Below are 23302 nucleotides of genomic sequence, written 5' to 3' on the forward strand. Positions count from 1 at the left end.
TTAAGCCACTCAAAAGAGACAGCAGGAGAGACAGCGAGAGATTAGGCAACAACTCTTTTATGTGGGTGACTCAATTTGCTATTTCAATTTTTGGGCAGCTGCTAATTGGACTCCAGCTGACACTTGATCAATGCCAATAACTGTATAATATTATGATCTCAGACTCACTAAAAACACAAATGTGTTCAGTTCGTGTGTTATTTTTCTTGTCGGCAGTTCAACATTTTCTTGACACGTTTTGTGTGTGCGTTTCTTCAACGTGTTTTTCTCCATTTCCTCATAATTAATTCAACTTTTTAGTTACTTTTTATGTTTTCCCATAATTATTATGCAGCGTTTTTTTCTGTTTTTTTCGGTTTTTTTTTTTGTTTTCAACCTTTTTGCCATGCTTTATTGTTGCTTTTACTCTCTATGGATGGAGCTGCTTTTTGTTGTTGTCTACTTCCCAAAACAATTTACTTTGTTTTTCCGCAAAAGTTGCTGTTGCTTTGTCTAGAGTGGACCCTTAACCTTTTTGTTAGCTTGTAACTTGTTCCAAAATTATTGAAAGCAAATATTGAAATCATACGAAAAGTTAAAACCTTACACAATCGTTGCCTTTGTTGTTTTATTTTTGGAACGCAGCTTGGGAAGCCGTAAACTGAGAACTTGAACTCATTTATACCGGAAATTTTGGCCTATAATAACTGTAAATTTCTGTTTTCCGTAAACCTGACAAAGCAAGTTTGTTTCTTTTTAACCACAAAAATTCATTAGTCATCTATCCGCAGAAGGTTTTGTATGCCAGTTTGGGTTATTGCTATTTAAAAAAGGCTCTAATTACAGATTTCTTTTCTTTTGGCTTAATTTGTGGCAATGTTGATTTTAATTTGGTATTTGAAAGCATTTTGAAAATCTCCCACACACTTAATTCTCTCATCTAATTTTATTTGAGAGCTGCATAAAAATCACCCACTCACTTTATTCTCTCTTCTACTTTTCAACACTTCCATAAAACCTTCCATTCTCAGGGAGCTGTTGCAGCTGCCAAACGAAAAACTTTTGTTGATTAAGCGCATAAAAATTAATTGATTTCTGAATAATGACAATCGACTAATGAATGCTTTAACCCATTTCAATCAGCGACATGTCGAATCAAAACGGAAATATTTTATAAACATATTCATAAAAAAGAAGGGGGAACAAAAAACTATTGAAAAGCCACAATGCGAGCAGCGAACTGCGAGAGGAATTCATATTAGAGGAAATTAAATTGAGCAGCCAGCAAAGCTAAAAACAAAAGCAAGTCAAATAACAACACGAAGCAGAATAATTACAACAAAAACTGTCTTTGTTGTGGGCGTTGTCGTTGCATGTTTCATGTCAGTCGTCATTGATGGGTAAACAATAGCAAGCGAACGCAACTATGCAACGACAGTCGACAAAGATGAATAAACAAAATGCAACAAAAAATAACAACAATAATAATAACAACAAGAGCAACAACTGTGCACCACTTGAAGCGAGCCACTTGTGAAACAAATGAAACATACCAGAGCCTCAATCGGAATCGGAGTCTGTCGAGCAGGCAAACGATTCCGGCAGCTCCCCGAACGGAACTGTTAACTGAGAATGACGCTCGAGCACTCCCCAGACTGACGTTGCCACTGATAAGCTGCACCGGGGCGTGTATGTACATGCCACACACACATATATTTATAGCTATATATGGGAGACACAAGTCACAGCTACAATTGTCACCCGTAAACGCCCCCCTTTCCATACAAACTGGCTGGGAGATTTATGCAATGGCTCCCTCCTTTTCCCTATCACTTCCCCCAGCTCCTTTGAGCAAAGCTGGAGCATCATGACTAATTAGGGCTTAATAAATATATATTTCGACAATATCTTAAATGTCAGTCTACACTTGCATAAAACAATGCGTTAGAATTGAGAAACTCAAGTTTAAAATTCGACAGAAATAATAGTTTTGGAAAAACCTATGAAAATTTGAAACGAAAATGTTTTAGACATTTATTAATCGTTAATTATAAATCAAGTCTTAATATTGGGACAATAAAAAATGTGCTGACAATTTAGCTATACCATTTTTTTTTTTTAATTTCCAAGTGATACCCCAATTTCTAGATAATGAAATTGGAACTAAATGAAATTTAACCATGCCAATTTTTTAAGTTCAAGATCATATTTTTTGTGCATGTAGATACCTTTGCATTGTTGCACATAGTAGCTGAATGGCACGTGCATGTTCGCATCTGCACTCAAGTGGGCTGGCAACCTAGCCCACACCCAACTCCATTCTTGTGCCTCTTTAGAGGCAAGTGGCATGCAACAAAAATGTAATTCAACATGCACTTTACTGTTGCCGTTAGGTGTGCTTTACTCCGTCTTTCAATCGATACACATTTCTCTTGAAATTAAACAGCCAAGCCCCAATGAGGAAAGCACAAAACAAAAAAAGAATCACAATCAAAATACAAATAATGAAGAATAATGAACACAAAGGGCTCCAATAATTCCAGCGCAGGCGGGGCAAAAAATAAATTGAATGCCAGCCATATGGAAGCTGCCTCTTTGCCTGTAAACTTGGGAGTTGGGTGTCTTTATTCGGGCATCGAGAGTCGGGCGTCGAGAGTCTGTAGTGTTTATACTTGGAAGCTTCACAGCAGCAAAGCAAATGCTTCACTTCAAGATGCTTTCGATTGAATTGGTTGCTTGGGGCTGGAGCTCATTTTATATGTATATTTTTAGAGCACACCGCATGGAAACATACGCCGTCAAGCTAAAGGGATTATCACTGGCCAAAGTGTTGAACAGAAATAACAGACAATAGAAAAATCAATAAAAAGTGTTGCCAGTGAGATGGGCTCTTCACCGATTCTTTGACTTAAAATATTGCTCTCATAAATAGCAATTAATTTCGAAATAATTTCGATTTCTTTTTTCCAATGGAGCACACAAAAAATGTTATATAGGTTAAATATAATTAAGTTTACAATCAAATTGAAATTTAAAATTTAATTATATAAAGAATTCAACTTTCTGAAATTTATAGTTTACAAGCGCTTTTATTATACATTGATTTAATTTTCTTTTTTATCCACTCAATTAAGCCACCCGCTACTACCAATAAAATATTTATAAACTCCTTAAAGCCAAATATTTAATTTACAACGAAACAAAAATGTCACAAAAACAAAAAAGGACACATTTCTATTACAAACTCGACTCAATCAATTGTGGTCGATATTTACCAGAATGCAGACCACACAAATAGGCCATAACAACCAAAACAATTCTATTTGCATTTGTATTAATTGGAAATCACATATACCAATTATACGAACAACACGTGCCACAAATCGAATTTTGGGGGAGTGGGGCGGGCAGTAAAAACATATCGAATTTTGGGATTTATAACAAAAATTGCGAATCAAGAATCAATTTCCATTTCGATTTCCATTTACTAACATATTTCAGCAACACGAGTATTTGTGTTAGATTTTTATGTGTTTTTAATAGGAAATAAAAATGAAATCATGTGTGCAACAGATTGCGGTCAGCATCCGCTCCCCCTCTCCGCGTCTCTCATTCTCTCTCTCTCTCCGTCTCTCTCTCTCCCTTTCTGGCTGAAAGCAATCAGTTGGACAAGGACTTAAACCATACGAAAACATTGGCAATTCTAAATCTGCGTTGTTGTTATTGTCGTTGTTAGTTGTGTGTCACATGTGGCTTTATATAAAAAAAAAATAATCACACTTTTTCGGATTTGATTTCAAGCCACAAAACATTTGATTTTATTTGACTTCTTTTTCGTTTGTTTTCCGATGCAGGTTTTTGATTTTCACTGCTCCCCCTTCATCTTCCTCCTCGACTCTATCATCACGCCACAAATTCAATTAGTTGAGTTTTGATTATGGTTTTTGTCCGCTCATTCGATTGATAGACTCGATTCGTTTTTAAAGTACCCGTGCCTGGCATTTAATTGCATTTCTCCACTTGCCTAACAAGTAGGTTGCCGAAAACTGCAGTCGAGACACGCCCACCTGTGCTTTGCCATGGCAATCTATGGCATACAGTTGGCCCAAAATACCTTAAGCCAAAAACGGTTTGGCCTTATCAAAGCCGAACCCAGCAAGAATCAAAAGACAACTGCAACTGGACGACGATTGAGATACCCTTGCCAAAGGGCGCATATAGAAATATATAAATGACTGATTGCTCTTGAGTGATAGAGTAGTCAGTTTGAGAAGAGGAGTGTATCCAATTTGATAGATTTTTGAGTGACTTTCGAGTTGGTAAAAAATGCGAAAACTCGACTGCAAAGGGTATTAAAGCGAACTTTACCATTTCAAAGCAAAACTCACAAAACCGCAAGCAAAAACAATCAAAAAACCAAAGCCGGAAAACAATTTGACGGCTCGACAAGGCACCGAATCAGGCAGTGAAACACAGACAGACTGACAGACACACACACACACACACACAACACACACACACACACACTCGCACACACACATTAGGTTCAAGTGAGGCCAATGACATTTGTGTGTGACTGTGTTTGCTGCAATTGCTTTTGTTGCCATTGATTGCAGTTGATTGTAATCGGATTGCGATTGCCTTGCACTTGTCGTTGCTGCTGTTGCTGTTGCTGTTGCTGTTGTAGCTGCAGTTGTTGCTGGTGCTGGAATCAACGGTGTGCCGTAAAACGTAAAACCAGCTGAAATGGCATTTCAGTTTTAGAATCAAACTCCATTCCATTCTATTTTCTATTTTTAGCCGGATAGTTCTTGAAAATTGCTCCGGCGGGTTGGGTGTTAATTGCCGACGGGGTTTCCTGTTAATGAACAATTTCAAGGTGTTTACTATTTGGCATCAGTTCGCTGAGCTCTGCTCTGATCTGCTCTGCTCTGCTTTGACTTTGAACATCCTTTTTAATAGCCGCAGCATTTTCTTGGCATTTTCCTCCTTTGTTTTGCTTCAATTATGGACGTGCAATTGTTTTTGTTATTCATTCAATCCCCGGCAACTGCCACTGCCACTGCCCCTGCCCCGGCCCCGGCTCCTCATTTTCTTTCCCTTTTCACGGCACCTACACATTGTTTACGTTGCACGTTCGTCAGCGTTTTTTCCCCCGCTCGCTGCAAATGTAAACAAACATTATGTTGCGCACGCACGTGAGACTGTTCCATTGCCAAAACGTTCCATCCCAGAGGCAGCAGCAGCAACAACAGCAGCCACAGCAGCAATAGCAGCAACAGCAGCAGCAGCAGCAGCAACAGCAGCAGCAGCAGCAACAGCAGCAGCAGCAGCAGCAGCATCAGCTGCTGTCAACAGGCCAAACATTTGAAGCTGTCAACGCCATCAACTTAAACAACAATCAAAATTTCAACTCAAAATTCGTAGCGTAAACTTTTCTTTTCTTTTTCTGTTTTGTTTAATTTTTTGGTTTTCCCTTCTTTCGTTCTCGCTATTGTTTACAAATTTGCTTCCGTTTAAGCGTGTGCAAGTGTCAAAAAAAAAAAAAAAAAAAAACAACAAAAAAAATTGTTTGTCTGCATTTTGTTTACGTATTTTTGTTTTTGTTTAACAAAAGGCCAATGACAAATTGTTGCCGCCCTCCTCGACTTTCTTTTTTCGAGTGCGTGGCACCTCGTAATTGCTGTAACTTTGTCGGCATCTCAGGCGGCACACTTCGCCCCTGCTGCTCTGCTGTTCCCCATATATATATATACACAGGTGATAATTCTTTTTTAATAGTTTTCCGGTAGCGCACCAGACAAGTGACATTTATTGGCTGCCCGAGCGAGGCGTGCCTGGCATAGAAATGCCCTCCCGGGCCCAGCACATTCCCAAAGATTTGTGGGCCAGCCAACTTTCGCTTGGCTGGCGACCATCGGCTCAAATAAGTAATAAATTGTCTAGAATCCGCGTCTGCTTACGTGAGCCTTGAAAGTTCATTCGGTGTGCGACATATTTTTGGATTGTTTACCTGAAAAGACACAAACGAGAAACGACATTAATTAGTTGAGCAATTGCTTTTCTTTTGAAATGGAAAATAAATGGTATTGGCTCGATAAGAGTAGAGCGGTTATTCTGTAGCCTGTTGTGAAAAGAATCCCTCAAAAATGAAACTTATAGTCGGACGCATTTTATAACCATTATAAGTTGACTAAGTGTTTATCATCGCACCATAAAATATATATTTTAGTTCATAGTTTGATAATCAATTAAATACTGCATTTCAATTTAGATATGTGATTTTCAGTCCAAATTCTCCTCTCGATACAAGCATTCTTGTTTTCTTAAATCTGTGCTGAGCCATCACACTATTTTCTTAGATCTAGTCGTTCTCCGCTTTTCTTTCACATATCGTAATATATTGCCGCAAATTATGCTCACATTTCAACAACCTATTCAATACTATGCGCCAGCCATATTCATGGATGTCATTAACACACTACAAAAGTCGTGTGTTACCAACTCATTTATGGCCCGAAAACACTGGTAGCTGGAGAGCGAGAGAGAGAGATAGATGGACATTTTCACACTTGATACACTCACACACACTGAGGCACGCACAGCAGCTAGCTCGAATAACTTTGTTGGGTTATTTATGGCGCATTTTGGGCCAAAATGCTCGGCTTAAACGTACCACAAATTTTATGCACTACTGCGAAGCGAGCAACGGCAAATGAAAAACGGAAAACGGACAACGGAATTGGCAACGTTAACCAAACACTTCAAAACTGGCTCATTTGAATATTCAGTTTAATTAGAGACATTCGCTTGACAGAGGAGAGGAGAGTGTTGTGTGAGAGGAATGCCACTGAATCATGTTCAATTAGTGCAATTGAACCGATGCCCCACCGCCCAACGCCCCCCGTCTCCCCAACCGAACCTTAGCACATATTCATGCACGTATTCATCCATTACGAATTGTGGCCCGCTCATTAAGCGATGAGTGTTTTGTGTGAGTCACACTAAAAACATGCTCGACTATTCGTTTCATTCATAAGAATGACAGAGAAACACACTAAAAACACACACACGCATATTCAATGTCAGCGAAAACCGAGCGAGTTTTCAATTGAAAATATCTGCATATCCATCCTATTTCAAATATATATATATATATTGCTGAAATGCTTTTAGGGTTGTAGTTTTTGTCGGTTGTTTTGGGCAGTTTATTGAGCAATTTGCATAGAGTGGCAATTAAATTAAATTTTTGTATTTTGACAACTAAAAATGCGAAACTATCGCTTCAGAGATTTGTAAACTCTTTTTTTCTGGCTAAACTAAAAAAACCCTATAAATTCTCGGGCATACTTTTTTTGTTGTTCAAGTACATGAGCTGGAGAATTGAAAGCCAAGTGGGAGGGAAGCTAAGAAAACCAAGAAAACCAAGAAAACCGCCAAAAAAAAAACATAGAACTACTTGCAGAACTCGTTGCCAGAAGTCGTTGAGAGTCTCATTCTCAAGTAAGTCGCTTTATGGGCAATGGCAGCCGTTTAATTGGACTTGCTGGCTGACTGTTGTTATTTTTTTTTTACTATTTTTTTTTCCACTCTGCGCTGACAAAGAAGGTTTTACTTGACCCACTCAAGTAGGCCAAAAGTGGGTCAGCAGTTGCAGTGTTCGTTGTTGCTGCTGCTGTTGTGTTTGCTGCTTAACCGTAAGCGTTACAGTGGATCGCGCTTAAGTGCAACCAAATCGAATTTAGATACTTAGCAACATTTGCCAAGAGACTCTTAGCACAAACACACTAATCTACTCCCCGTCCTTCCCGACCTCCCCTTACCAACACCACAAGCGAGAAGTCGCCTCTCACTTTATGCGATTTTAAGTTAGTTAAGCGGCAAAGTTGTAAGCCATTTGCGAGTCATCGTTGCATGTTGCTTTGTTTGTTTGTTTGTTTGCTTGTTGCAGTTGTTATTCGAGTTGCTGTCTTGACTTGTGGAGTGCACATTTTGCAGCACTGGCGCGGGAGGTTGCCACATAAAACGCAGTACGGCATTCGAACAAACTCAAAAGGGAGAGTTGCCTTAAGAAATAAATAAGTAAATAAACTTTTAGCTACAATACAAGTGTATCGTTCATAACTCATTTTGTATCTTATCAAACAGAACGTGATCAAATCGCAGGGGAAATAAAAGTATTGCACATATCAATCAAAGATTTATCTTTATTATTATTATGTAACTCAATCATTGGTATTTATGCTAATTTCTCAATATTCGACAACGTGAGTTCATTTATTCCTCAATTGAGTGCAACCACATTCTAAATGGTGTTTAAATGCGAACAATGCAAATTTACATCGTATTTTGGGGCATTATTGAAATAATTTGTGCATTGCGCAAATTAAAATACATTTTGGAGGTTAAAACAATATGTGCATTACAAATAGCATTAAATAATTTTCATAATTTGATTTTAAAATCATTTTTCAATTATTTTTGGCACATTTGACAGGATAATTTCTATTGATTAGCATATTATTATTATTATTGTATGCGCTTTTTCTGCGCACACAAAAAGGAGAAGAGCAATATTAAATAATGAAAGCACAATGAAAATCAAAATCCAATTAAATGTCATAATTTAGATGTTAAAAAAATTAATTGCCATATTTGCTATCTGTGCGAACAATATGCAATTTGCAGTCGTACAAATTGGTACAAAATGTGCAAATAAAATAATAAAAACAGAAGAAAAAAAAAAAAGAAAAAAGCGCTTAAGCTGCACTTAATTTTCATATAATGTATTTCATTTGTAAACATTTTAATTACTTTTATTTACATCTCCCCGTGCAAATTGTTGTAAATATTTACGTTGCTTAACTGTCGGCTTATGTACTTGCTGAATGTTCGTTATTGCAGTCAGTTTTCAACACATTGTCACTTTTTGTTTACGCTTTTATTATTTAATAATTTTATGTAATTTTAACAGCGCCAGCAAACACCCAAAATAAAAAACTCTCACCACAAAAACTTCTCGATGTCACTGTAAAAGTATCTGTATCCGTATCTGCAGCTGTATCTGTAACTGTGTGTATCTATGTGTGTGTGTGTGTGTGTGTGCGTTTGTTTGTCTCTTATGCCAAGGTGAAAGTTTTTCTGTGTTTTTTATTTTGATTGTTGTTAGCAGTTGAAAGAGCTCTTTATTTTTTTAAGCTCTTCTTTTTTTTTTTTGTTATATGCATGTTAATTTTATGCATTTAGTTGCTTAATTAAAAGCGGAAATTAAACGGATGATAACCCCTGCTGTTAACTTGAGTCGGCTAAGCTGAATATGAGAATAGAAAAAGTAATTGTGTCTGCGATTCTGTGGAGTGAAAGTGTGCGTAACAAATGAAAATGAAATGAGATATTCCAACTTTTATCAGGCCATTAAAGGTGGCAACCCTGAAAGTTAAGTGACAAATTTGGAATAATGAGAGTTGTTAGGGTTCGTTGGGGACTTATAAAGTAATTTGTAAAATAAATTAAAAAATAAATAAAAAATGTAAATAATTACATACGAAGAAGTTTGTTAAGTAAAACAAATTCATTTCAATGTCAGCGTATAAAATGGTATCAGTTTCAAACATTCCATGTGATACACATATTTTTCTTTCGCTTTTTATTAATGACGCCATGCTAATCTATCAAACGGGGACTTAAAGAAAGAGTTGTAGCATTTTCAGTTATCTGTTTTCGCAGTCTCACATTTGGTTGTAGCGTTTTTTTTTAGTTAGTAGCAAAACTGGTCGCTGACTGATAAACTTGTGCTATCAGCCAACGCAAATACTTGTCTGGCCTTAAAAATAAAAAAAATTATTCACTCAGCGATAAGTTAAGAGCGCTGTTGCGCAAGTCAGGGCTAGAAAAGCTGGCAATACTAAAAATGCAAAAAAAAAAAAAAACTAAACATAAAACAAACATATATATATATATATATATATAACGAAAACGAAAATGAAAATGAAAAACTTTCTTGCCTGGCTCACGCACTCGTCCATTTCGAAAGTAATTACATAAAAAATACTGCAGCTGCAAGTGGGGTAAATTATACAAGAAAATAATACTTTCATGGTTCCAGAGAAAACTCTCTCACACTCGATGTGCGTGCGTCGTGAAATTTATTTAAATTTAATTTTAATTCTATGTACACTTTACTTTTTCTTTCTTTCTTTACTTTTTTTGTTGTAAGTTTGCCCGTTTAGGAAAGAACTTTTATTTTTGTTTTACGACAACCACCTTTTCACTCTTACTTAATGCAGCCACTTGCTGAGCTTATAGACTCTGGCTGGTTACAAATGGGCTAACAGTGGGTCAGTTTTTGGCATTTGGATTCGGATTGTGTTCGGTTAGTCACGCAAAGAAAAACGAATTATCGTTAAATGTAATTTGATTGGATTGGGTTTTGTGGAGTTGGTAGGCGTAAAAGCATTGGTTATGGTTTAAGTTTGGGCAAGCAGCTAAAAGGGGTTTTTTTTCTTCTTTGCTAATGGCTGTTTTATATCGATGCGAAGGAAAGAGTAATTGAAATTAAAATGGTGACAGTGGTATACAGAACGCTCCCCCTGTCGAACTCATTTCTTTTCCCTTTCCAGAATATAGTGTTTTGTCTACAAGTTTTACAAGTACAGTGAAGAACTTTTTCTGTTATTTAACCTGCTTAAATTTTGATTTTCAAAGATCTTGGAATGCAACAGTTCTTCGTGCTTCATGTTGCTTCTTGTTTGCATCAATTTCAATTCGAGTTTGTTCGCTGCTGCCGTGGTCAAATCATGAGTCAAGCAATTTCTAATTGACGTCATTAGACTTGGTCGGTTCTACTTTGCCACTTCTCTTGCTCAACGTTTCGATTCCTTGTTTTCACACACTTCAAATTCAAATGCAAAGTGCCAAAGTGCAAAGTGTCCAGGAACGTTAATATGTTCACATCAATCCTAATCGGGAAGGCAGCTTGATGAGAGAATTGAGTGGGCAAGCGGTTGGCGAGGGGGAGGTGTGAAGTCCTTTGGCTTATTCAGCCAGACATATGGCTAATGAACAACTGAGGCGACCCTCCCTCCCCTGTTGTCTGTGGCCAACAAATGACTAAGTGCAACACAGCAGTAAAGCAAAGTAACGAGAGCAGTAGACGGTACACTGAGCAAAAATATGCACATGATTTTAGAAAATCGGCATAAGTCCAAAACTGAATTGAGAAAGCCCAAAAAAAACCTTTTTTTTTCGAAATAATTTATAAATTGATGAAAATTATAACTTTTAGTTGCTTTCTTCCAAAAACAAACATATTACTTTAATAGACTATTACTTTAATAGACTAGACTAATAAAATATAAAATGAGCATAAGTTGTTTTTTGCAGTGTATCTACAATTGTCAAAGTTACAGTAGCGACAAGAAAAGCAACAGCCACAGCTGACAACTGTGTTGTCGCACGAACCTGACACAATTTATCAAATTAAACATTGGCCCAGTCCCCACACCATATCTCTCTCTCTCTCTCTGTGACTCTCGCTCTCTCTCTCTCACTTTGTCTCGAAGTGTCCGAGTTAGAGCTGAGATTGCAGCGTGATTGCAGAAGCAGTGGCAGGACGTGTCATGTTTTTGCGGCCGACAAACGGTCAACCCTTGGCCTGCTACCCCCCACTTACCCCCTCAATTGTCACTTAACTGCCGCTGTTGTTGCTAAATTGTCAATTTTTCTGTGTGTTGCTCGCTTACAATTCAGGCTTAACGAGCTGCCGTCATGTCATACAAAATTGTCACTGTCGCTTTAATTGCAGGACAAACAGCAATGGCCAACAATTTAGACATTAGCCGTGCCACGTCGGCGAAAACCGCTGCTCAAGTCCATTCATACCCATTACAAAATGTTTAAAATAACAAAGGTAAATAGCACAGTCAATACATACAAATATATTTATACATGCTCGTTGAGATATATATTAAATCATAAAGAGCACCTGGAATATTCAAGAGAATATATTGATAAGTAACGAGGAATCTAGCGTTGTGTCCAGGGTATACGTGGATCACATACGATTGGAGTTCTTGTGTCCTTGTTTTCATTAGCAATTATGTCAGTTTGGGAGCCTTTATTAAGGTTTTAATTATGTGGATGCGTTTGGTTCGTTTTTCAGGCTACAAAAACTGGATAAGCGTCAGAAAAACAGACACACACACACATACATGTTTACACATGCATGCATGTGTGTTTGTATGTATATGTGTGTCAGAAACACACACAAAAAAATATAAAAGCACCAAAAATAATAATAATAATAAAGGCAAGTGCGGGCTGTCGAAGCACTGAAATTGACTCCCTGATGGCTTTTTCTGCTTCTTTCTTTCCCACTTGTATTTTGTTGCTGTTGTTGTTATTTTTTTCTCATTAGTTTTCAAAAGTCACACACAACAACTAAAAAGCCAAAGCAGAACACAGAAACAGCAGCAGCAACAATAAGTTATACAAATACCAACGTGCTGGCAATACAAATACGAAATACAAATACAAATAATTAACTTTTAACAATTCCCACTTGCTCTCTTTCTCACTCTCTCTCTCTCTCTCTCTCTCGCTCACTCACACTCTCGCTCGCTCTGCCTCTCTCTCACTCTCTTGGGCAACACCCATTGAATAAACATGACGAAAAATGTGAGTAACAAATATACGAAAAATAATATAGAACAACAAAACAGTCATAGTAATAACTGTTAACTGTTAAATATAATAACACACACACGCACACACACACACACGCACGCAGTTAGTGTGGCAATCATTGCGCATGTGTGCGTGCTTTTTGTTCATTGCCTTTTACGCTTCAACGAGAGCAACAAACGGAGCCGAAACACAAACTAAAAATTACTCGACTTATATAGGTCTAATAACATTTTGTGGCAAATAACAAAAGCAACAGCAGAAAAAAAAAGAACAAATTTATATAAATAAATGTAGAAAAAACCACACAGAAACGTTGAGAAATAACGACAAGAAGCAGAGGCAGAAACAGAAGAATAATAAGAAGAAGAAATAACACACAAGCGCCAACTTACAGCGAACAAAAATGGAAACTAGTCGAGAAGAATTGAGGAACCGGTTCGTGAGCAACAACCTGGCACTCAACTCTTACTGTATGTGTGTGTATGTGTGCGTGTGTGATTGTGTGTGTGTGTGTGTATCTATAAGCTTCACAGAAGTTTAGCATTTAGATATGAGAGATAGCAGCTGCGCTTTGTGGGACTTTGCTTTCCATGTACAAGTTGTAAACATGTGCTTTGGGTGAGGCTGAAAAAATATAAAATGTAAAAGCACAAGTTAAAGAAGACGGAGACGCAGAAGAACAAGCTCGATAAATGCCATAACTCCATAATGAGGTGCGGGTGAAGGGGGTAGCAGTGGGGCACAGTTGCAGAGAGTCTTTGAACTTTGAGCTGGGCGATCTGAGCTACGGCTGCTGCTGCTGTTGTTGCTGCTAACCGGCAACCTAGCAACAGGCAGCAAGTAGAAGCGACTTGTAAGTTAAGGTGTGAGATATGATATATATATATATAAATGTTCATAAATATATGCTATATATGTAAAAGAGACTTGGGAATTGAATGAGTTACTTGACTAAGAGTTGGAGTTCGGAGAAATTCATTGTTTCGGTGATTATTATTAATTAAAACATTACAACTAATACTTGTACCGAAACTCATTGAAAATGTGGCATGTTAATTTATAGCTTTTTATGCAATTATCGCTCAGCTGTAGAAAAAAGTTCAAAATTATAAATTCATAATTATTATTTATTATTATTTTACAGTATGTTTTGAGAGTCAGAATCGAAATTATTTTCATTAGTCTTTTTCATTTTAGTTGACTTTAATTGTGTACAAAACACATTTGCCGCCTTTTCATTTCTTACACACTTTTTAATTTGATTGTGTTTATTAAAAATTATTCATATTTATGAATTATGTTCGTCTATTTACACAACTGCAATATTTTTGCAAACACTGCCATTTATTGTTTTGGAAAAATGCATATCGAATTCAAATAATTATTAATTATGTTGCCGTGCGCTGAACGTGCAATATTTCCTATTATTTCCATCAATTTGGTTGTCGCTGCAAGTAGAGAGAGAGAGGGAGAAGGGGGGAGTACCTCTAATAGGTATATATTCATAATCATGGCATAGAAGCTGCTGCATGTGGTCATGTAAGTTTAATTAAAATTGCGCATTTAATTATGCTGCATATTGTACGTATAAATTGCCAGCCACTAAATAATCAATTTGACATTTTACAATGGAATCAAATGGAAATGACAGAAATTGGTAGCTAAACAAACCTTGATTTTGTTTTTGTGGTATGCTGGTTATTAAAATTTAATTACATTTTTGAGCAGTTGACCCAAATGAGATTTTAGTCAGGCAAACTACCAAATTATTTGCATAACTAATTAGCCAAATTTCTGCCCTCGTTGTAAAGGCAAATGCTAATGCCACAAAACAGTTCGATTAGTCGACAACTAGTTTATGCCTTGGGGCCTTGGCCACATACAAATAATGCTTGCTTTAAGGAAAATATCAGGAACACTTGCAAAAAAAAATGTGTGCTTTCATAGAGTCCAAATAAGTCGATTCATTTATAAATTTGTTTTACTTTTAAGAAATTTATATCATCAATTTACATACGATTTACAATACATTATATATTAATTATGAATATTTGAGTTCTTTTTTTTAAGTGTATATGACACAATATGCTTATCTGCAACAGCATTTCATGCCATTGTGCAAGTGTGTGTGTGTGTGCTTGTCTGTTATACAAATTGTTGATATTGATAAGATTTCCACTGGCAGAAAGCTTATCTAATCGCATTTGCCCAATGCCCCAACACACAATATCAATGCACGCATACAAATATGTGTTAAATATGTATCTGTGTGCCCCAAAAACGATAGAGAGAGAGAGAGGGAGAGAGAGGGAGAGAGAGGGAGAGAGAGGGAGAGAGATGCATTCAACAACATAATGTAAATTATAAACTGCAGCACAATGGGGCACAGGTGCACATTTCGTTATCAGGTAAAAACGTGGTTGACCCCAAATCAAAGCCACACGGAAAATAGCACAAACAAATAACATAAAAATAAAAAAAATACTGAGGCACGGATCAATTGTGGCATTTGTGTGATTTGTGAAGGCAAACAATACAAACAATGACTAACGCTGAACTGGACAAAAAACAAGAACAACAATAATAGTAATAACAAGAAAAGCAAACATGGCAAGTGAAATGCTTCATGAGATTTAATACATCTATTTCCATTCTCAACTCAACTCAAACAGCTTTTCTCTGCGTGACTAATTACGAGTGGAGACTTGAACAAAGAATCGAAAATGAGCTAATGAATCATGCTTTAGCATTAAGTACAACTATATACACACAAATAGACAAGCGATAATTGCAATTATTGTATTTTAAAGATGTATATGAAAATGGCAGAGCAACGAGAAAATGTCTAACATCGAGGAAAGGTGGAAAAGCAATGCCATAATGAGGTCAACTGAGTTGATAGATTGAAGGAGGCGACTTCAGATGGATACTCGCAGCAAATTAACAAATGATATGAGTGTATAATTCTGAGTACTGCTTTTACTGCAGAACAATTTTCATATGTTTTTATAGTATTTGAAAGCTATTGTATAATAAATAATGTAATTAGGTCAAATAAGTTGATGGATTGCAGTGGCTGATGTATTCAGATGTATTCTAACTAAAATTAAGTTGAATACTGATAGCAAATAAGTGAGTAATATGAGTGAGTCACTTTCAGTATACAATAAAGTTCTCATCGGCTTCGCACATTGGTTATCAGATTCGTCAAACTGTTTTATAATCATTCAACGCATTATTCACAGCTACGTATTAGACTTATTCATGAATGAAATTCAACCCCAAAGACTAAGCTGAGTATGAGTCACGTTTTGCTAGAACTGCTCTTAATTGGATGTTAGAGATACACGTGTTGTCAACATAAAGAAAACAACTACAGCCCCATTTGATATACTTAAAAGTAACTTTCCTTATTGAAAATGAAAATAAGAAGAAGAAGAAGAAGAAGAAGGAGAAGAAGAAGAACTAGTACTTATTGTCTGTGTGCATGAAGACAATGCGTACAAATCGATCAAAAGTTTAGAACTGTGTGTGGCAAGTGAAAACTCTGTTGCGCATTGCTTACGAAAGACGCCCTGGAAAAACTTCTAAGTAAGCTGGTAACTTTTCCTTATTGTCTCTTTCTCTCTGTGCGTGGGGCGTGTGAGGGGGAGGGGAGGGAGGGGAGTTGTGAGTGCTGGTATATTTAATTTGCCTGGCATACGCTTTGTCAATATCGCACCATGTTCCCATTTTCCCTGTCACGCTCATTGTCCCTCTTTGTTTCCTTCCTATCTGTTAGTCAACGATCTGTGTATGTGTGTGCCTTTTGGCCAAAATTCCAACATGGCCCGAAGCGTTGCCAACTTCCTGTGCATATACAAATGTGCACACACACAAAGACACAAAGACACATCGACACAGTGACATATAAAACATAGCAATAAGTTGCATTTTATGCATGCAAAAACTTGTTGTATTTCGTTATTGTTGCCGACATTGTTGTTGTTGCTTTTGTTGTTGTTCTGGCTGTTGTTGTTTTTGGCTGAAATTGTTCAGTCATTTTTCAGCAAATTAGTTGAAGTTGTTTATTTGATATGCCCAACCACTGAAATATTTGAACAGCCGTTAATGCGCCCAAAATGAAAGCCAACAGCAAATACCATAACAAACATTTTAGCCCCCTAATCCGCAATTTACATGCGAAAATTGAACGGAAAATCAATAACGAGCCAGAACAAAAATAAAACAAAAAAAAAACAGGCCAACTGACAAAATGAGCTGCGAATTTGAAGACGTCAAAACCAAAAGCAAAGAAGAAACAGAGGCAAGCAATTAAAAAGCGGAAATTGAATAAAGTAACAGCAGCAGCCGAATAAGAAAAGAGACAAAAAATAAAAATAAAGCTAAGAAGCGTTCCGTTGCTGGGGGCGTGTTAACGCCTTTGTCTCAAGCCCATTCACCTGCGAACAGCTGCCGGCGAATTCTGCTGCCCAGTTTCAGTTTCACTTACAAAACATTTTTGCGTGCCTCAAACTTAAACTGAAAAACTGGTCAAACCCCAGAGCCCCTCCCGCCACCCAAACCCAATTCCAAGTCCAAGCTATGGAAAAAAAAACGACTCGTTTGTAACGACGATGTTATGAATATGAATGAGAATGAGAATTCTTGCAGACCCCCAGTTTTTCAGCGTCCTCTTCGTGTGTCTCTTGCTATGTGCTGCATGCAGCAGCCAGCACATGCAATTACCATACGACGAAACACTGAAAGAATACGGAATCACCTTCTAAACAATTCATATATTTGAGGAAGAATTTTTATATATAAATTTATATTTAAATATTAAAAATGAAGCATAGATTTTTGGTAGGATCTTTATGTATTTATATATTAAAAATGATATAAAGGCTTTGAGTATTTATTTCAAATATTTTTATAATGTATTTAACGAATCCTAATAAATTGGCAGCATATTTTCATAAATCTCTAATTAATTTCAAGATTATTTGGCTACTGAATTTGGCTTTATTTTAAAATTGGAAAGTATTTTTAATATATTTGACTGCGAACTGAAACGTATAATTCATATTTATTTTGCTTGCAATAAATATTTCCCTGAACTTGTGCATATTTGATAATTTCTGGAAATATTTGTACATTTTTTATTAACTTTTAACTTTGCAAATACAGCATAACTTATACAACTACTCACTGCTCTCAAGCTATCAATAACAATTACCAAATTACACACACACACACGCAAAAATGGCAAACAACTATTTTCTAAATTTTGTTTACATACAAAGAGTTTTATATAAATGCTGGCTGCCAAAATCAGTGGCGGAGCAAATGCAGACGGAGGCAAGCATGAAATATTTATTTCAATGCATGCTTTTTGTTTGGCATTTTATTTATTATAGACAGAGATACACTAAGAGAGATAGAGAGAGAGGGAAAGAGAGACAGAGATGCAGTCTTGCATAGTCATGCAGAGACATGTGTAGCCTCAATTTGTGACCATTAAAATGCATAAGCTGTAAGCAGTTTTGCATTTGACATTTGGTATTTTGTGTGACTTTACTAATACGCCGCGTGTGCAGCAGCATATGCCACAAAAAGATACGAAGAATGAAAGAAATGCTGCAGGTTCAACTATCCTGCTATGTACCTCTCTCTCTCTGTCTAGGTCTTTCTCTCTCTCTGTCTATCTGTGGCTAAAGGACTCTAAAGGAGTGCTGCGCGTCCAGGAGCCCATTAAACATTTATAATTACAAACTGAACATCAGACATGAGTTTGTTTGGCCATAAAAAACAGCACATAAACAAATATTAACAGGTAGGAATCTCACCGAGGACTTAATACTCTCTTGTAAAAAAAAAACCCGTTGAAAATAAGTGGAAAATAAGCTTGGTAAGTTGAAAAAGTTAAGCACTCTCAAGCTTAACTGTGACTGAAATGCGAGTGTGAATTCATATGCACTCGCTTATACTCGTTTCCATTTTGAGAGCAGTGCATTAAAAAAGTTGAAAGTATGCAGTGTAAAGTGTCTGGGAGCAATGAGCTGAGCACACAGCATACAGGGGCCTCAGGTTGCATCGGGCAAATGCATCAGTCATCCGTATTCGCATCAGCATCAGCATCAGCATCAGCTGATACATTCGAAATCTGCATGTGAATCTGCATCTGCATCTGCATCCGCATCCGAATCTATAGTTGGATTTGAAGCTGCATTTTATTTTCAGTCGTTGCTGCTTTTCTGTGGATTCTTTTTTGCTTTGCATATATTTTGGCTACAGCTTGGGGCCTGGTGGGAGGAAGGGGAGAGGGGAGCATCACACGCTGGGCGCCGTTTTGAAAGGTTTTTCGCCTGCTGAGGCTGTTGCTCTAAGGCTTAGCCACGACGGGCATGCAACAACAACAACAACGGCAACCACAAAAAAGTGCCTGTCTTAAAGTCACGTCATGTTCGTGTTTCGTATGCGATGGTTGCTTGGAAAAAAGGGGAGGGTATTTTCGTGGGGAGGGAATGGTGGTTTAGGTGCTGTTTGTAAGTAGACAGCTGCTGTTTCATATGGCTTGGCTGTTAATGTTGTTAGGCTGAAAGCAGCATCAGCAGGCAGCATAAATAGCATCACCAGCTTCTTTTCAGCTAATGAGAATGCCGGGCGCCCCAACAAAAAACCAAAATACAAAAAGAAAAAAAAAAGAAGAAAATGTGAAAACACATTGAAGGATTTTAATTAAATAGGCTGCCAGGCGATGGGGCAAGTTGTAAATTTAACGAAAGGAGTGCTCGGCTCTCTGCTGTAAAGGGCGGCACTTTGGACCATATATGTGTATGTATATATGTATATATGCTTAAATGTATATTTATATATATATATATAACGTAGTCCTTTAATTGCTGAGATGTATCATGCGCACCTTTATTGTCACATAACTCTTGAGCTATTTCATTAAGCCAGCGAATATTGAGGATTGTGTTGAATGACATTTGGCATGAGTGGAAAAGCTACTTTTGAAGCTTGTTACCCAGAAGATTTATTTAAAGTATACTTCAAGTCTGGCAATAATACAGAGAAAGAATTACATTTAAAGAATATAACAGAAATTAAGATAATGACTTTAACACAAGAATTTGCTAGATATAATCTTAATAATATACTTCAAATATACTCATACAAGCTTACTTTTTTAAATATATATTTATATTTCTATAAGAGAGATACTTTTATAATTAAATAACATATTTTCAATATAAATATATACACTAATGATATTCTTAAATGTTTATAAAACTCCACACAACAGAGTGCTTTTAGCAACAATTGCCCAAGAGCTAAATAGCCAATAAAATTGCAGCACAATCGCCACACTGAAAGCCGAGTTACTTGGGCACATTTGACCTTTCTGGCTCAAATCGAAGACGAGCCGGACGAGCTCAAGTTGTTTGCCACAATAAAGGTCACAGAGCACTCGAGTCGCATTTCGTGATTTTAACAAAGACCCTTCGGCTACGATGGAGCCTACAAGCATGCGCAGTAGAAAGAAACAAAAACAATATTGAGAAAAAGCCGCCAAACTGCCAACTGCTAACAAAATGCTATACAAAAACACCTTTACTTTGATAGTCCATCAATCAAAGCCACTATATATATTGTACCACATATACAATAGCCTATAATCAGTATATAATATGGGAACAACAAAATTTCCATACTCTAGTCGGTAGTGATGATGAGAACAAGTTTTTCTATAAAAAGCAGTTGGCAGTTATCGGGTATCAATCAGCGCTTAAAATAAACATCGACTCGTGATATCATCTCTCTCAAGAAATGTAGGTATTTTTGGTCTGCTCACCTGCTAAAATGGCTGCTAGAAATACAAAAACGATCCGTGACATTTTGTAGACTTGTTGTTGTTATTGTTGTTGTTGTTGTTGGCTTGCGGTTGTTGCTCCTTTAATCCTTATATGTGGCGCACCTTTAATAAGTATTTTATGTTACTTTTGCCACAGGGCAAAAGGCGCTTTTTTTATTATTATTTTTTTATATTTTTGCTTGGCAGAGAGCTTAGTGATTTTTCTCACTGCTGTTGTTGTTGTTGTTGTTGCTGTTGTGCTTTGGCTTTTCAAGCATAAAATGTGTCGCTTTAGTTGAAGTGAGAAATAAGGGGGGCTGAGGAGGGGGAGCGCAGCACTGAACACTTTACGGCCGTTGAAAAATTTCACTGTGTGTGTGTGTGTGTGTGCAAGGAATGTGCTTGTGCTTGTGCTTGTATTTTATGTATATGTGTGTGTGAGTGAGTGTGTGTGTGTGTGTTTACTTTTAGCGCGCACTGTCAACACACTTGATGACGACAAAAAATATTTGAAGCGGGTTTCCTCGACTCCCAAAAAGTGAAATATTTGCACAGTATATTTTTATTATTATTATTTTTTATTATTATTATATTTATTTAGGGTTTAATATAGCTGCTGTTTGAACTTTGCGCGCCGAAAAGCAACGCGAAAGACGCAAGTCCGGCTGACTTGCGGTTCTATCTATGGTGGGGTGGTATGGGGGATGCACTGATACGGATGCAGCTACAGTTACAGTTACAGTTGCAGTTACAGTTAGAGTGTGGCAGGCACAGCTACAAGATACACACGCACAGGAGCAGACGCAGCTCAGAACCGAAATGACGTTATGGATTTGATGACGATGACGTTCGGCTTTAGACCGGCAATAAAACACACACGAGCAGCGTGTGGGCGCAAAAGATTGACGGAAAAAAACACAAGCGAACCGAAGTCGAACGAGCGAACGAGCGAACGAACGAACGAACGAGCAAACGAACCGAACGCACGAACGTACGAATGAAACGGGAATGAAACAACGAGCGCTCGATGGTCGTGTACAATTTACAATCTAATATATTTTCGGTTGGAGAGCGAAGCGAAGCGTTGAATGCAACAGTTACCAACAGACTGAGGCGTGTATCTCTGCCTATGAAGTTGCCAAACGTACAAAACAGCCACGCAGCGGCAGCAGCAACATCGACACACACACACACACACAGACGATGAGCGAACGTCGATTGCACACATATGCAGGCAGCGCAGCGCAACGCACACATATGCAGCGCATACACACACACACACACTCGCATTTAACAAACACACAGCCAGCAGCAGCGTCGTTAACAACATTTTGTTTGTTTGCGTTAGCAACATGCGCACCAAGCTAGCAACATTTTGTGTGAGTTGCCAAGCTTGAAGCGAATGTTGCGGGCGCTTGTTGCTGGCAGGCCGTGTTCCACTTTAACAGTCAGGGGCATCTGCCTCGTACTACAGACTAAAAAGATACTTTTTATACGTTAAAATAATATATTATTTATAATATATAGCCATATATTAATAATAGAATTTTTACAGCTATAACGAAATAGTCTTTCTGCAATATTTAATTTGAAATGCATTATTTACGACAATTTCACAATTATCAACTTAATAGAAAACTCAGAATTTCAGAATAAATTTGAAAAATTTGTTAATTCTGATTTAAGATACAGTGCGCTGCATTGGCAGGCTGTGGCATCTATTGTCAATTTGATTTGGATTTGTTTGTCTCTTGTGCATTGCCATTCAGCGTGTTTTCTTGTTGTTGTTGTTGTTTGTTAGTTTGTTTGTTTGTTGGTTTGTTGGTTTACAGCCGCTTTTGTGTCCACATATATGTCGCTTGATAATCTCTGGCTTTTGTTTGCCACTTGCCTCAGTGTGTTGAACAGTGGCTCAGCTGACAGCAGACGGTTGCGCCACCCGCTGTGTGACTCCATCGGTAAAAGCAAATCGCGATTTGTTCTCACTGCTGTGACTGACCTACATGATTAGCCGCTACACAAATGGAGCACACACACACACACACACCCATCCCCCACCCCTCCCCCAGTACACACACACCCAGAAACAAACACACACCCGGCCAAAACAAATACACCTAAATCAATTATGAACTGCAATCGAAATATATGCATATATGCATGAGGCAAGGTCTCTCAGTGGGTAGGTGGCGTTGGCATTGCGAACGTGGTGGCGCCACCGATATTTATTGTGGCACACAGCAGATTCATTTTTTGTCTAACCAACAGCGACAAAATTGCAACTGGCAATTCGCAACTTGCTGCTTGCAGCTTGCAGCTGTCAGCTTGCAGCACGTGACGAATAACATTACCAAGCTTTTAAATTTAATCAAAGCTTCTATTTTTTTAGCAATCGCTCGCTTTGAATGCCCTTTTGGCCATATTTTTGCATATTTTAAAACCGAAAATGAATCCATTGACGAATATAAATGCTCCACACTCAAAGCGAATGCTGGGTATATGGCAGACTACGTGCAACGTGGCATATATTTGGAGGCACTTTTATCAGTGTTGATTGTTTCTAAAGTCTAACTTTGAGTTTGAAGAAAGTAGCATCTTACAATAAAGTCAAATTTATATTTGTCTAAAAGAAATAAGCTAAAATTGTTTTATTTTAAATTTTATATGATATAATAGGAGAGCTGCCTCATAAGCCTCATAGCTCCTTTGATTCCTTGGATCACTTTACTCTTCGCCTTATCTTCTTACAATCCTTATTTTATAACTTTTGCTTATCTTCTGTTTAGAATAAAGATTTTT

General features: G+C 37.4%; 1 protein-coding gene across 5 annotated transcripts in view; it reads right to left on the reverse strand.

Annotated features, from left to right (window-relative positions):
- Positions 1–21609, reverse strand: part of LOC6561802 (fasciclin-3) — an 84855-nt gene extending 63246 nt beyond the window's left edge. For all 5 annotated transcript variants that reach the window (XM_032735735.2, XM_032735733.2, XM_001988478.3 and 2 more), the window contains exon 1: positions 20504–21609. In XM_032735735.2, coding sequence (XP_032591626.1) covers positions 20504–20546 — 43 coding nt within the window. In that variant the 5' untranslated portion in view covers positions 20547–21609. The remainder of the gene's footprint in view (positions 1–20503) is intronic.
- Between the last annotated feature and the right edge of the window lie 1693 nt (positions 21610–23302).

Source organism: Drosophila grimshawi, unplaced genomic scaffold, assembly GCF_018153295.1.
Source record: "Drosophila grimshawi isolate 15287-2541.00 unplaced genomic scaffold, ASM1815329v1 contig_1377, whole genome shotgun sequence".
Taxonomy (NCBI): Eukaryota; Metazoa; Arthropoda; class Insecta; order Diptera; family Drosophilidae; genus Drosophila; species Drosophila grimshawi.